The following is a 16773-nucleotide window of genomic DNA, read 5'->3' as shown; positions in this document are numbered from 1 at the left end:
CATCAACTGGTGAGGCTCCAGTCAAAACACCAGCAACAATGTACTATGTAATTTAAAAATTCAAAAAAAATGGTGATCTCTCCTCCCTGCACTTATTCACTTCCAACTACCCTCTCTATCTGTTTCTCCTCCTCCACTGCTCCTAAATCCAGAGGCGCCTTTGAAACATGAGCAGGAGTAAAGAAAAAATCTGGGAGAGACAGAAGTCATCAAACAAAACTCTGGGATGTCTTCCAATGGTTCATTATAAGTCTCTGAGGTGGATATTGGCATATGAGCACAGACAAACAGCAGGCATGCCACCTTCTGCTTCTGTGCCTGCTCTCTTTGCTCTCTGTTTTTCTTCCTATTTTATCCACCTATTTAGGTTTTACCACTCTGGTCTAAGAAACTATGCTCAGGAACTTTAGCACCTAAAATAGATACAAAAAGAGCTCCAAAAATCTTCTGCTATGAATTCATTTGGAGATCAGTTGCAGTAGCCATTAGAAGTACTGTACCGACAAAAGCTTATTTGACCTTTTTCTTGCCGGCTGAGATTTTCCCCACCCTCAAACACCCAGGCGTCACTACAGAACGGAAAAGAGTGACAGAGATACTGGATCCCAGCTCAATGTATCTGACACATTTCATTTTTCTACATACGGTACACTAATATCTTACATATATGCAGGTTTGGGGAGTAACTGATAACATATAACGGGATTAAGTAACCAGGTATCCCGTTATATATAACCAGGATACAAAAAAAGGTAACTTTATTCCCTTACGGCCCCTACACACGGCGGCGTGCGTTGACGCTTCAACGCTTCTGCACATTGACTTTGAATGGGGTGACGTCACGCTTCGCCGAACTGCATTGTGGGAGCAAAGCGTTGCTCGCTTCAAAAGTAGAGCAATGTTCTACTTTTGAAGCTTCGACGGAAGCGTCAGCCAATCAAACCACTGCTTGTGTGTCCGGGGCGGGAGATTCAGGTGATTGGTTGTTGGTCTAGCTTCAGACATGCCCGCCGGCAAGCGTCAACGCACGCCGCCGTGTGTGGGGGCCGTTAGGGTTACATAATCAAAGTCGTCACCAGATCACAGGTACATTTTTGAAAAGAGGGATTTCTAGCAGGATTACAATGTTACAATAGGTTTTAAAATAAAGATGTATATAGGTAAACGTACTGCCTGCATTATGATTTTTGTTTTCATTTAGACCTCCTTCGTTCTTCTTTATTATGTTTTAAATATCTTTTTATAAATGCAGTTGGTCGACACCTGATTGATTAAAGAAAAAGTCTGTGTTTGTTTTTAATTCATGTGTATAAACTAAAACAGGGGCCTTTTTTATCCTAAATATCTAGGTTTCTTCTTTGTTTACGTCACATTGTTCTGTTGTCTTTCATTATACACTTAATTAGAAAATCATCTCATAGATATTTATTTTCTCTTGTATTTATTTGCATTGCTTTTCGTATTGGTGTAATCCAAAAGTAATGGAAAGTAATCAGGATACATTGCTTTTATATTTGTGATACTCAAATTGGGTTACTGATTACATGTTTTACAGTTAACTAGTTATTGTAATAGATTACATTATTAAAGGAAACCTCCAAACCCTGCACATAGTATGACTTGAGGTTCATTTAAATGTTTGCTCTATTATTTTTGACTGAATCTATGTCTCCTCCCCTGTGGTGGTTCTTGTCCCTGTGTCAGCTCCAGACCCTCCAGTGTCTCCAGCCCTCAGTGCCTGTCTGGGGCTGTCAGCTGTTCAAAGCTTACAGTGGAGACGCATGGAGGGAAGCCAAGTTGCTGAGTAATGTTTTATAATCCTGAGAAGATTAAAAGAACTACTAGATAAGACACTCCAAGCTACCTACAACCTACAACATTGCTAATTGGTGCAAAAATGTACTATTGACAAGGGTTCTAGAAAGATGAACTGGTTTCAAACGATGCAAAGGAAAATGTGGTTTTCAAAATGTTGCCAGAAACATACTGTATATGGCCGTCAAAGACCCCAAGTCTAATCATTGTCTGCCCAATCCTTTTTAATAGAAAGAATATTCAAGAAAAGAAACAGCAAGGCAAAGTATGTAATGCTCGATGGGGAACGTCAAGACTCTGCTTCATTTAAGGGGACAGGGGACATTATTAAGTGCCCTTTTCTCTACTTAGGCACACCAGACACTGACATGTATGTACACAACAACCCACAAACTATCAAATAACACAACCCAGTCAATTCTTTTCGGGCTGCCTCGGTCAGAAAACATGGGATTCTACAAGCCCTTCTGACTTGGATCAGATTCAGGCTCATTCAAATATACTGCCCCAAGTCTGACTTTCTTCACCCACGGCCTGAGAACTACATTCGCAATTATTTTTGTAAGCCAATCAGAGCAGACTGACTTGAACATATATTTGTTCTGCTACTACTCATAATGAAATTCAGTGCAACCAACAATGGCTGCTAAATAGCTAACAGCTAGCAGAAATGAGCCCTCTTCTTCAGGTTTCAACACACGATGGTTGGTTGTAGCATTATAAGGGAATCGACAGGGTGAGTTCTAAGCGTGTTGAATGAAATAATCACAAAGGTAAAGTGTTTGCATTCTGTTGCAAGTGTTTTGTTTAGAAGAGAAGTAATGGTGGATAGTCTGACAGCAAACAGCAATTTAACAACTTTATTAAGTTCATTAGGATAAACCCCTTGGTTTAACAATAAATGATAGATAATAAACATGTAAAGAGCATTGCAACATCTGAAACATGTACAATTTAACTTAAATAGAATCAACCCATTTAAAATATGTTAAATAATGTTAACTATTGCATGTCAAGTTGTTCGACTTCAAAGGAGCCTTAAACATGAATTCACAGGAATGGACCAAATTGTATTTTGTAGAATGCTTGAAATGATGTATTGTGGAATATACCAAAAGCTGTTGAAGGTTATAGGGAATATTGAGTGTTAAATATCAGTTGAATGTGTCTTATTATGTTGAGTAGAGGCCATATAAGGGAAATATTGTACAGTGATGCGTACTTAAAGAACGTTCAAGAACACCTACAATTTTAAAGCAAGTCTCTTTTAGACACTAAGTGTACAACAGTTTTGAGATTGAGATAACACTCTAATTAAATGTTGCAATAAACCAAGGTATGTGTACAACGTGTGATAAGATTGAGTTTTTAGGCTCTGTCCTATACCAAAGACCATTACAAAATATGTTGTTTCATTGAGCAGTTTTTTAATAAGAGCTTGCTTAGTCAACTATTAAAATCCAACTAAAGAGCAGTTTGGATTTGCATGAAATGATGTTCTGAAAAGTAAACAAGTATTATCTGCATTTAATTGAACAGAGGAACAGAACAGATCTCAGGAAGATTATTAATGAAAAATATAAAAGAAGTGGACAAAGTATTAAGCCGTGGGGTACACCTTTTAATAAACACATAAATCAGACTCATTTTGTAAATAAGATTTCAAACCAATTTATGCATTTTGAGAGAGGCCACATGGATGAAACTCATGTTTGAGAAGTAAGTGATCCACTAAATCAAAAAGACCAATACAAAAAAAACTGTATTTGATGGTGAAAGAACACCATTAGTACGTCTTAAGGCCCTGACACGCCAAACCGACACCAAAGAACACGTCCCGACGGACCCGATTGTTGTGTCGCCTCACGTCTCCTGCGTCCTGGCCAAAAAGTCGCACTTGAAAACACCGCAAAGACTTCAGCCGATGGCCAAGTAGTACGTACGCAATGCGCATGCGTGAGTGGCAATAACTCTCCTTACCAGCAAGCGGCGGTAGTGTGTATTCTTAATTCAAAAGAGGCAACCGGAAGACAGACTGCGTGATATATACAATCAACAAATAGCGTGCATTCCATTTTCACTCTCGTCCATCACAGACTGTTTCACAGACTGTTTCACATAACGACTTATAATCGAAAACATGTTTAGTGCGGTACTGGAAAATGAAAAATAATAGCCGTCTATGTGTGCCTTCTTCACTTCCGTTTCGCTTCTCATGCACTGATTCGCTAAGCTGAACAGCCAATCAGAGTGATTTATTTTGCCTTTAATCGGGTGCGGAAGGTGTCGGCACGGCCGAAAAGACACGACTGACACTCAGAGCTAACCTGTACTGGAGAGCATGTGTGTGAAGAAGCAGGAAATAAAAAGGAACTCACCTTGTGGTATAACCGGCAAGAGAGAAAGCCTTTGAGCTCCAGACTGTTTCAGAAAGAATCCTTGATAATCCATGATATGGCGTTTCATCACCGCAGTATTTAGTTTAGACGGTAGCTGCCGGGTCCCGCATGAACCCCTCCTTTTTTATTTTGTATCAATCTTTATTTTTTTAAAGCTTTATACACAAAATCAGCACTTTTGAAACAGGAAGTGAAATAGAGGGATATGAGGCATACTTGCCAACCCTCCCGATTTTGCCCTCTCCCGGTTTCCTCCCGGAGTCATATTTCTCCCGCATTTCTCCCGATTTCTGACAAAATCAGATTTACTCAGGACTGTTTCCACTCAGACTTTAATACAGCTACACCATTGTTTGGTTTCCGTGGTAGCGCGTCTCTTTAGTAGCGCGCGCAACTGAAAGTCTGAGAGGGTGAGCCGATAGTCACAGAAAACAGAACAAGAATCGACAACTCGACCCTCTGCTCACTCCTTTCCTGAAAAATACAGGTCCAGCCCACACATATGCTCCATCAAGGATGGTGCTACAGGCTGCAAGACAGTGCACTTACAACTACAATAAGCATGTGTAGATGTTAATCTAATACAGCTCCGGCGATCCACTAACACCCCCCCCCGCGGTGGTTTTGAAATGCTCCCAAGTTCTGAGGTCTCAAGGTTGGCAAGTATGATATGAGGCCTGGCTAGAATGGGTGATCTGTTTGGTATTTTGAGCAAAACACTTCATAGACATGTTTTTTATATATTTGTATATATCTGAGAGCTATGCTATTGCCTACAAATAGCATGATAGGTGACCTTTAACTGTCTTAGCTGTCCTATACTGTTAAATTGCTATTAGTAAAAATATCTGCTTAACTAAGCTGCACAGAGAGCTCTCTCTCTCTCCAACTGCTGAATTTCTGAAAGAACAGCCAAAAGTCCTTGGCAAACAGCAAAAAGTACGGTCTGTTTATTTTTCAGTTTTATTTTGAAATTGTTACCTCTTTGTGCCTTGTCTAGTTTAACTTCCTGTCTGTAGTTTCTCTCCTGTGCCTGATTGTCTTATCTGCTGCCCCTTTTTGTTGAAACTACTATTTTGTACTGCATTTGGGTCCTGCCTTCCTACCAAACCCTGACAGCTGAGGCACGTCAGGGCCCTTTGGCATAGCTCTGTGAATTTAAAACAGAATCCAATCACATTAATACGGATTGTGTTTCATGGTTGTTTACAACATACAGACGTGGCAACGTCTGTATGCCGTTAAAAATCAGCCATGATAAAACATTTCCAAATCCTCTGAGCGTTCCCTCCCTTCTCCTGCTTCACTTCTATGCCTCGTATGCACACATTTCTGGCAGATTTCTTGGGTTGTGTCGAGCATATGGAAAGGGAGTCAGGAAAACATCTCTAGAAAACATGTCTAGACGCTGAAGTCAGGATTGACCTAGAACACTTTTAAAGAGTCATTTGTAATGTGTTTGCACCTTAAGTCTATCAGCTTGAAGATAATCAATGAATAGGTTCTCTTTAGGGTTATCTGGACTTAGGAAACACTTCCTGTCCCTCGCTTGCTTGATTTAGTGCCAAAGTATTTTATTAAAGAAGAAGAGGCTCACTACTGTCAATACTGTGCATATTGATCTATAGAATAATTTCATTGATGTCATACCACCAGCTGATTATTCTGTATATGATCCCTTACTTTAATCTTTGCCTAATTTACATCTTAAACTTCTACTCACACTTGAACTGACAATGTTTGTACAGAATATATACTTAACCACATTTTGTACAACGACAAATCAGAATCAGAATACCTTTATTAGTCCCACAGAGGGGAAATGTGCGTTGTTACAGCAGAAAAAGAGCCACAGACAGCGTCATGTAACATATGTTACATGCATTAAAAAGTATTAAAGTAAAAAAGAAGTTATAATAATTGAATTTTTAAAGCGGCTAAAGGCTAAATGATGTGCTACTAGGCACACATTTCAATCTTTAATTGAGCTGTCGACATTCACTTAATTTGTAAGTAATGTTGGCAACAGGTTTTTTAAAACAAAGAAAGACGCAAAGCTGCAATGATTTTGATTATATAACTTTTCAATTGTTCACAGTGATTTTGACAATTCAATAGGAATGTAATGCAAAATAAGTGGAAGACTATCAATACCACCATGGAACAGTTATTTGGTCATGGTGGTGATGGGAGGTGATCTTCTCTGCCCAAACCTTCAGTCAGAGCCAACACTATTAACATTTGTCTGAGGGTGTTTCAGCAGTGTGGGAGAGTGCAGGAATAGCTGCGGGGAGACGGGGAATAACTTTCCCAGATGTGGCACTATAGCCAGCTGCTGACAGGCTGTCTGTCGTGTGAGACAGGCTGAAGGAAAGGCTGCAGCTTCCTGATTTAGAAGAGCAAACATGTCTGCTACTTTCACAAAGAGTAGCGCTGACTGCACGCTGAGCAGGAACCAGCCATGGTATTCCCATTAATTTAGGCTCAGTGGTTTAAGAGCTATTTGTAGATACACGGACCTGCTGTGGGAGGGAAGGCCCAAATTGATGGTCATTGAAAAGAAGCGGTCAGGGGTTCCGGATCAAATGTTTTGTTGGGCCCTTCATCACATATGAACACACATACCCAGATATAAACTGTATATCGCTATTTTCAATTGATGAAGGTTGAAAGAATTGTTGCTGTATCCAAAGAATCAAACCACCAGGAATTTAACAGATTACATGAAATATTGTGTTGTTCGTGAAATTAGTTTGAAAAGATGTTGAGGTTGACAGAATTGGTCGAATCAGAGGGTTATGGGAGGTCTGTCTTTATATCACACGAAACACTGGGAAGATGCTATCAATAACGTTAAAGCCCAAATGAATACAGTTTTATTGTAATATCAGGATGCATTCTTATCCAAATTTGACTTTTTTTTTAAAATGTCTACACAACAGGAATAAATGCAATTTGTACTGTGCCACTGATGCAGCAGCTTGTGAACTTCATGTGAACTAATACCCCATCTTTATACTATTTAGACCTGGGGCTGCAATCTGGTTGGATTTTGGATTCAGTTCCCGGTTGTCCAAAATACCCAGATTCCCCGAGCTCTGATTGTCGCTGATCTTTATCTCTCCCCACTCAGATACTGTATAAGCAAGGTACAACAAGGCGTCAAATCATTTGGTAGGTTCATTTTCAGCTGTTGCTGACCATTGCTTTAACTGTTTAAAATGACCAATGTTTCAAGTGGCCGTCAATATGAGCTTTAGCTAATGATCTGCACACTCATCTGTTTATTGAGGTGATAATATGAAGTGGGGAAGCCACTGGAGTCTTAACTGAAGCCAATACAACACGTCTTAGATAACATATAAGCTCTGACGTGCAGTCAAGGGAGACATAGTCAAACATGTCAACTGTAACTAAATAGATTCAATAAAGGATACAAAAGGTTTACAATTTGATAAGCGGATCTACTCATCTCATTGTACTGGTATAATGACAATAAAGGATTCTATTCTATGTGACACTAGATTCAGACTCCATAAAATAGGCTACTGAACCTCTATTTTAATACACATAACCAAACAGCCTACTTTCATCTGATCTTTTTCATGTGTAAAGTACTTTGTAGTCATACTGGGTTGATATTGTACTTTGCAGCTATAGTAATCAGTATCACAATATTCCTTGTAAATTTGGTGTGAGAGGCAGGGACATGTGTTAAACTGGCAAATCCTCTCATTTGGAGAGGAAACCGAGTGCAATACATTAACTTTCAGAGTATCTAAGGCCACAGTAGGCCATGAACTGTACTTCAAATAATGCATGCAATGAAATAAAAATGCCTTTGCTAAATAATCATTTAGAAGCTTCACGTCAAATCAGGGATTTCTCTTCACTTTCCCGACTAGTGTTTACAATAGAAATTAATAGAAATAATGGTGGCTATAGTCTCCCCACTATATATATCTTTGTTTCTTTTTTCCTATTGTTGTCTGTTCATTTCTTTGGCATTTACATACTGCTAGCTGAAATTAAACTGGGCTGAAAAGGTTATTTTGAAACTGGTCTTGTGTCAGTGTGGCCATGTCTGGGTCTGCTTGAGTCTACAGTGCAGTAAAACCAGGCGTCACCACGGTGCAGTCTGCTGACCTCCCCCTCCCCCCCTTAATATCCCGAGTCGCTCCAGAGGCACAACCACTCTACTGCAGTCTGCAGATTCTTCGAAAATATTGACTTATTCATAGATTCTGGAGAGTCGGCAGTGGAGGTGGGCCTTGAATGTATGACAGACCATAATAACCAACCACAACTTGAGTTATAGCCGCTGATGACCCATCAGATCTGTACCAGATCGACCGCCAGCCAAAGCTGGTCCAAACCTTTCTCTCTTTAAATGGTTTGAGCAGCTCGGAAATTAAATGTGTCTCATAAAATGTGAATTCCACAAGCCAATGGCACGTGTCATAGGAACCTCACATACCTGAAGGTATACAGTGTATTAAGGGTGTTATTCTGTAAATCATCAAATCTATACGGAATACTTAAAAACTCATTTGACGCTCATGCCTGGTTTTCATGTGTGTTATTTTGTTAACATTTAATGTTTAGTATTCTTAAAGTGTGCATTTTTTATTGAATTGAAGCAATGGTTGGTATACTGATCTTGTGTTTTATATCATTTAGATTTGTAACATTATTTAGGTAGAGGCTTTAAATAAGCCCAATTGGTTTTTTGCCTTTTCCTTCACTGTTTGTCATTTGTTATCAGTTATGTTTGTGTATTATTAAATTGTGCAAAACCATTAAAACTTTAAACCTTAATCCTAAAGTCACCTTGAAGGTAGCTGGCAGTGATCTGTCCATTCCATGTATCTATCGTCTATTCAAGTTATTTAATAATAATAATAATAATACATTTAATTTCAAAGTGCTTTTTCAGGTGCTCAAAGATGCTTTACAGTGGTGATAAAACGAGATAAAATAGAATGAAAAATATTTAAACAGCAACACAACATAATTCACACATTAAAAGCCAATCTGAAGAGGTGTGTTTTGGTCAGTGTTTTGAAAGTGGGGGGGTCGGTGCAGTCTCTGATGTTGTGGAAGGGAGTTCCAAAGGGTGGGGGCAGCACTGGGTTTCACTTTAAACAGTAAATGGTCTATGTGGGAGGGGGACTGAGTACCGGGGAGACTTTAATGGGGGGGGGGGGGTATATTACAGGTATTGAGAGGCTCGGCTCTCCACAGCCTCCCCCCACTCGGACTCATCCAGGCCTGTTGTTTCAGCAACAACTGGGCGAGTGATTCTCACCCAGATGACACACTTGTTTCATTCCATCTATTCTTTTGTCCTAACTCTCACACTCTGCCTTTGTCTGAAATTGCCCACAGAAAATGAGACTAATAACTCATTCTGGACAGCCCCGAGCAGCAGGCAATACTTAAGTCTTTATGCCATTACCCCTGGAGCTGCAATTTCAACAAATCCTCTAACTGCCCAATTGCAAGCTCCATATTCTGTCCATATCCTTGTAGTGTTAGAGCAGATGTGATGTGTAGTGTGTGCGTTTGTGTGTGGTATGTGTATGTGTATACATTAAGGATGTACATTTTCACAGGTTGTGAAGTGATTACTTCCAGGAACATATCATGCTTTTTTCCTCGATTCACAGGATTTCTTACACAAAGTTTGACTTTGAAAACAGAGCCACGGATAATTAACTATAAAATGAGCAGCAATTCCAATCTTAGAAGATGTTCTTTTTTTGAAGATGAAATAACACAATGCTAAGCATATAGAATGATATGTTCTTAAAGATCCCATGTGTTATGAAGGTTTTTCTGCATGTAAACGGTCTGCAGAGTCAAAAACCCTTAAAGTACACCCTGTAGGGAGTAAAACTCTAACACAGAAAAGACCTCCCCAAAACGCATCGTTGGAGATTTCTCATTTTCCATTGTTTACTTCCTGGGCACTGTGACGTGTGAATACCCAGAGGCCACACTCTCTGCCAGCCTTTCACGAAACAAAGCTTCACAAACCTTTCAGCGATTCATGCCGGATATGTACAGCGTAGGGCACTGAAGAACGATGCTGTTCCTACTTTGTTTGGACCAGCGGGAGATTCGGGTACACAACCTGTAAGTATTCATTGTTGTTTGTGTATTTATGATGTTTCAAACAAACAAGGTATCTACCACGACTGTTTAAATGGATAAACGTTTTTCGGACTACTACCTTGGGATCGCGGAGAAATGCTCTCTGCAGACCCATTCACACAGCGTTATAAACCTTTTTCTTACTCAATATCAAGTCACACTTATTGTTTTTACTTCGGCTGTGAGTGTTTGTGTGTGCTCAGGGTGAGTTTCGCTTGTTCTCGCTGTATCGCCGACACGGAAGCCTGTCTGCTCCTCGCAGCAGCTGCGAGCAGCAACGAGCCTCTCACGTCGCGACCAATCAGAGCACACTGGGCTCACTGGGAGGGGGGGGCAGGAGCTCCAACAAGTCGTTTAGGACAGAGAGTGAATACCGGTGAATACACATACTATACAGAGATGCTGTATGAGAAACCAATGTGAGTTTGGAAAATTGCACAGTATAAATCTATTTTAGTACACATCAACAATGGAATCAGTAGAAATGGCCATGACATGGGAGCTTTAAAAGTACTACGAATGGAGTTATCACTGTCAGATTCACAATGGACAGCTTTAAAAACGATTAAAATCACGGAGGTTTACATTTTGAGAGAAATACATCAAAAGTCCAAACGTGTGATGGATCAGAAGAAGATATTTTTTTAATTATCACAACAAACCAAAATAAGAGTGCTGGAAAAGCTTGTTGTCATAATCACAATTCCGTCAATACCTTCCCTTCTAGATTGTCACTCTGGGAAACTTGCAGATAAAACCTGCTTTTCCTAAACCCACCTTAGTGAAACCTACAGTACTAATGTTCATACTTTGTGTAATCTTAACACTTTCCTGAGTATAATGAATTGCTTTAAAAATGTTTTACATTTACATTTACATACAAACAATGCAAGTGATGGAATTGAATATATTTGGTTTGAATGGAATTTCTTCCAACAAACTATCGTCCGTGAACAATTTTCATATTTTTTACAATCTGCGTTTGGAAAAACTGCCACAGACTGCTGCCCTGTGTATTTCAGTCGCTGTTACCTGGTTGGTTTCACAAGGAATGTATCCTTAGATCGTTATGAGGCCTGGCATTTCTTGTAAGTTTCACTGTAGTATCACTTTAAGCCCTATTCACCTCCATGCACGATTAAAAATCTAAATCTGGCAAATCTCACACAGCTAATGATGATAACCCTCTCTTGTTTTCTAAACAGCCGTTGGATAAAAGCCAAGTTTCAGATGGGCACCTGGTCATTAGTAATCAACTGTGATTGACCCAAAGCAGCATCAGGTCTCTGAAGGTTGATTTTGAGCAAGTGACATGAGGAGGATGCATTCAAAGTATTTTACACTTTGACTTTTCAAAAACATAATTAAAGATGATGTGTGGGGGGATTTACTCACCGTGGATGGGGTTGTGTCCCACGGTCAAGGGGATGGGCCTCTCAGGTTGGGATTGGACACGTGTCTGTGTGTGTGTAGTGTGTGTGTGGTAGTATTTGGGCTTTATAACATACTGCTGGCTTTGACCTGGGTGCATGGGGATGGGCCGGATCCTGGAGGAGAAAAAGAACATCATGAGTCGTCAGAACAAAACATATATAATCTAAATTTAACAGCAACAAAAACCTCTTGAAAAAATAACAAAATGACAAAAACAAATACACACATTAAATCATTCCGGTATTCCAGAAGCCAGGAACAAGCCTTGAACATCGTTCAGTATCTATACAGAACTATCAGGACTTTATGGATAAGTTGACCAAAAGAGCAATCAGCCAGAAACCTGATGTATTACACTAGCTGTTTGTCCTTTGACAATGCTTTAAGCCCGCGTCACACTGTCCCGAAATTGACACCAGATGGACACACGAATATGGAATTGTGAATTTCGCACGAAGATAGCCCCGAACCACACGAAGGCATACAAACAACATACAACTGCAACGAAAGTAACAAAAACAATTATGTTAAAGTACTATGATACTGTACTGATATTTTCAGACTTTGTTCTTTACTTTATCCGTCTTTATATGTAGAAGATATTAAGTTTTCTCCGTCATGTTGTTTCCGTACCGTAGCAACAACAACTTCCTGTCAACTGTCCTTCAAAATAAAATGATCTAAATAAAACAGGAAGTTAACCTAAATTACATTTAAGACATACAACTGCAACGAAAGTAACACAAACAATGTAATATCCTTTTCAGTTTCACAGAACACAAATTGGGTTATTTACATCATATGTTTACATGATTTTGTTGTGCAATAAAACAACCCGATGGACACACGATAAAGGAAATGTTCAAATCGGGCCATTCGTGAGGACATCTTAAGCCATCGTATTACCACCGGCGGAGTTTCTCAGGCTCCGGCAGCAACTTCGCGAGCGGTGGCAAAATCTTTGGCATGCCAAGAAATTGCCGAAGGATCTTGCGAAGGCTCATTTTCGTGTTGAATTTGTGTGTCAATTTTGCCCTTCGTAATAGATACTTCGTGAGGGCATCTTGTCAAATCGTGTCATCTTCGTCTGATCATCAGTGCCATCGGGCATTTTTTGCCCCGATGATCAGACGAAGATGACACATTTCCTCTATCGTGTGTCCATCTGGTGTCAATTTCGGGACAGTGTGAAAGGGGCTTAAAGGATTTAACCTAGCAATCAGTGCAGCAGCCTCTTCCTGCACTATTCCATTCACAGTGGATTCACTCTTTGGAGTCTGAGATCCTAGCCAGCAGGAGTACGTTCATTGTTAATGATTTGTTTTTTTAATACGAGTTTTTAAATTAAAGACATACTGTATATACTCAGGATCTGAAATGATTGCAATGTCCTTGGATCAGTACTCTGAAATCACTTCCTCATGTTCTCAAATTCTTGTAGTTCTTCAAGACCATCAAACCTCCACTTCCTTTCACCACCCTTCCTAATAGCCGGGGCCTCCACCAGACTACTGGGCTCCAAACCTCACCAACATCTTCAATGATATTCTGAAAACCGCACAACAGACACAGACATTTCGGAAAATGTGTTGTCCAAGTATTGTGCAACATGCAGGGCAGACATGCATCAACCTGACAGTACTTACAAATAAAGATAGTGCGCCAAACACACAAAGAACATTTAAAAAGTCCTGAAGACGCTCCACATCAAGTCTCTAAACACATATCTTATGGTACACTAACCCTTGAATGGTTTCTGTATCCTGGGGGAAAGAGTCATTTGACAGGCTGTGTCCATGTGTAATATGGGGGTAATATTGGTGTTACATGGGTGTAATATGTGTCACAGACACATATCTCCTGTCTAATGTCCACTCGTAAGATTGATGAAATAATACTCTAAGGCTAACCCGGTAACTGGAAATCCGAACGGTTAGGTCCCCTTTTACAGAGACCTGGCTCGGGGATTCCTTATCGAGCTATGGCCCCTGGCAGGTGAACCAAAGCCCAGAGTGCAGGATGAGACTTGAGGAGACGGACCCAGCAATAACTCTTACTGCTCAAACGTCAAAGTTGATGGACAATCTCTCCAGAACGTAACATTTTATTGAAGCAAAATGTCTTCATCATTCACCATCACTCCTAATGGAAATTCAAGAAGCACCCCCCCCCCGCCCCTAGTTGTTTGCCTCCGCCAACCTATCAAATCGCAGTTCAGATGCAAGTATCTCCAAAATGTAACTTTGTCTTCAACAGCAGCTGTGCTGGTAATGTTTTCCCCTTGTGCAACTGTGTGAGTCATACTCTCAAAAGATGCAGTCACAAATCTCTCCAGGTGTATAGTTGAGACCCAAATGGAGGTTGGTTTGGGGGTGGCAGTGGTCCGAGCAAGGGGGGAGGAACTGTGGGCTGCCTCTTTGCAAAATGGTCTTTTGTGTTATCTTATTTTACCTAAAGAACCAGTGACCTTCATGTTTGACCTTTGACCACCAAACTCTAATCTGTTCATTCTTGATTTTTTAAAATGTTGGTTCCAAATTTAAAGAAAAGCATTGAAGCATTCCTCAAATATGGCATATTCATGAGAATGTTATGCAACCTTTACCTGCAGAATGCCAACAAAATCCATTAGCTAAAAATGTTAAAATGAATTGTGATCAATATATGGAATAGGAAACTGTCTTTTTTTAAATGTAAATGTGCACCAGGAATAAAGATGCGTAACTCATTTTGAGGAAACTTTGCAGGTCCACCAACACAGTCAGAGTCAGAGACGACTGTCAACAGTTAAAGTTTGACGTATTTCCAGATGGGATGTTTGTGTATTATTTATATGTGCGAAGCAAAAATAGTAAATGTATTTGATCCCCATAATTGTGGCACTGCCTTGTAGTATAAGCAAAAGTCAGAATGAGTTTACAGTGTGCATGTATGTGAGCTCATCTGTGTTTGGTCAGCTGTCAGTGATCAGAACTGCCAGGCATTCTCTACATCCTCTTTTATTAAAAGTTAATATGTTAATTCCTGCAGTCTGTTTATACATATACTGGGTTTGCATGCTTTATATTTGCCTTTCGGTCAGATCAACTTTACACAGCCTTGTTTACTGCAGACTGAATGGCAGAGCATCACTCAGCCAAATTGGCGATGTGCTCTGAATTTCCATCATGCAGTCTGACATTAGTGGAGATAAGCAGCTTATCTCAACTCAGTTACAGAGATCAATTCCTCACCAACAGTAAGAGGGCAATGATGTTGACATGAATGCATGGGATCTTTGGTGTTTGAAAATGAAAATAATCACTGCATGTTGTCCCCAAGCATCCACCCATCAAGCAAATAAGGGGAAACTGGTTGTGAGTCCCTGAGAACCATCAGGAACAAGTCAGGCGAGGAGGAAATAATGAAGTCCTGCTGGATCAGGGTAAGATCCTGTTCTGTGGCCACAGATATCATTCTGTGGGTCCTTACGTGTTCTACCAGAGTGGATCCAAGCAGACTTGCTTTAACCCTCCTATTGTCTTCGTTTCCCCCCCCCTTACTTTGCAGTGGCGTTTTCTCCCGGAGGCCAAGGGAAGCCAGGCTTCCCCTGTTTTTTCGGATTGTAGTTATTATTTAAATAAATAAATAAAAACACTTTGTTTTGTTTAGATAATTCTCCTTTGCTGTGTGTTGCTGCCGGCCCGTCTCTCCCCCATTCTCATTGAGTATTTTACAAAGAGTGAAACAAACAGCGCCCCTCTAAATGTCATGGTGAAACAGTAGATTGCACTCACTGTTGCGAGAGGAGGCCAGCCGAATCTGGCTTCCCTTGGTGAAAAAAAATGGAGGGATTGACCAATCAGATGAGGCTCACGTGATGCCCCTGACAACCTGTGATTGGTCAGGGCCATGCCAAGGGAAGCCAGAGGCGGCTGGCTTCCCTTGCCTCACAATCCAATCAAATCGCATCAATTTAGTGTGGCAGTGACGCCTCCTAAAACCCGGAAGTAAGCTGCGCTCGGTTTCCCTCGACAAAAAAGCAATGGGATTTCTCCATAGGATTTAGGAAAATAGCTCGAAATAAGGTCAGTGGAAAACGAACCTGTTAGATAAATGCAAGTTTTGTTCAGTCGGATAATATCCACATGTCTACCCTGCTTTTATAATTTTCGAATCATAAATCTAATCGATAGAAGATAGATAGCGTCACTGCATCACTCTCACCACCGTTAGAAAGTAGCAAGCAACTGAAGCAAGTGCAATTATGGAGGGTGGAGATTTGGAGTATTTCATCAAAAATAATTGTACTAAACTTCCGCTACAGCAGCAACAACAAATACAATCTGATGACAGGCCGATGCCCAAACTGGAGCTGTGTACAGCGAGGAAAAAACGAGCGAATCGGACGTAAAACGTCAAAGGTCTCCTGATTTAGTTTGTGAATGAATGCTTATTAGAGTTTGGGCTGGAGAGTGCGTGCGGACCTGTCGGTTAGATAACAGGCGTGTGTAAGTCCTGCATCTGATACAAATGTGTGTAAAATGATACCGGGTGCTGTAATCACTCATCTGGTTACGTTATTACATTGACCACCACACCCCCGACCCAAAAGAAAGGACGTATTATTGGCTTCCCCTAATTTTTTATCCGGATGGTTACTAATTCCTTTTCTTTATGGCGGTCATTTTTGACCGGGAACACCATAGGTGTTACAAAGTTGACTAAATCATTCAAAATTCAATGAAAGTGGTGATCAGCTATTTTATATGCTCAAAGGTCTACTGTGAAGGATATCATAAAGCCTTAATGCAATCGAATCTAAACAAAAAAGTTATGATTGATGAAAGTAGTAAATCGGTCAGATTTTACCCGAAGACAACAGTTAATAGACCTTCCTTTGTTTTGGTCTTTTAAGTTCGACTGTATTTTGGATCAGACTTAATTACCCTCAGGTCTATTTCAAGCCTTATAGTTATTCTTTTTGGAT

General features: G+C 40.2%; 1 protein-coding gene across 4 annotated transcripts in view; it reads right to left on the bottom strand.

Moving 5' to 3' along the window:
- ltbp1 (latent transforming growth factor beta binding protein 1) overlaps positions 1-16773 on the bottom strand; it is a 177754-nt gene that overhangs the window by 99699 nt on the left and 61282 nt on the right. For all 4 annotated transcript variants that reach the window (XM_034223113.1, XM_034223129.1, XM_034223121.1 and 1 more), the window contains exon 4: positions 11766-11917. In XM_034223113.1, coding sequence (XP_034079004.1) covers positions 11766-11917 — 152 coding nt within the window. The remainder of the gene's footprint in view (positions 1-11765; positions 11918-16773) is intronic.

This window comes from Gymnodraco acuticeps, unplaced genomic scaffold, assembly GCF_902827175.1.
Source record: "Gymnodraco acuticeps unplaced genomic scaffold, fGymAcu1.1, whole genome shotgun sequence".
Classification (NCBI taxonomy): Eukaryota; Metazoa; Chordata; class Actinopteri; order Perciformes; family Bathydraconidae; genus Gymnodraco; species Gymnodraco acuticeps.
This window is presented reverse-complemented; position numbering and strand designations above follow the sequence as displayed.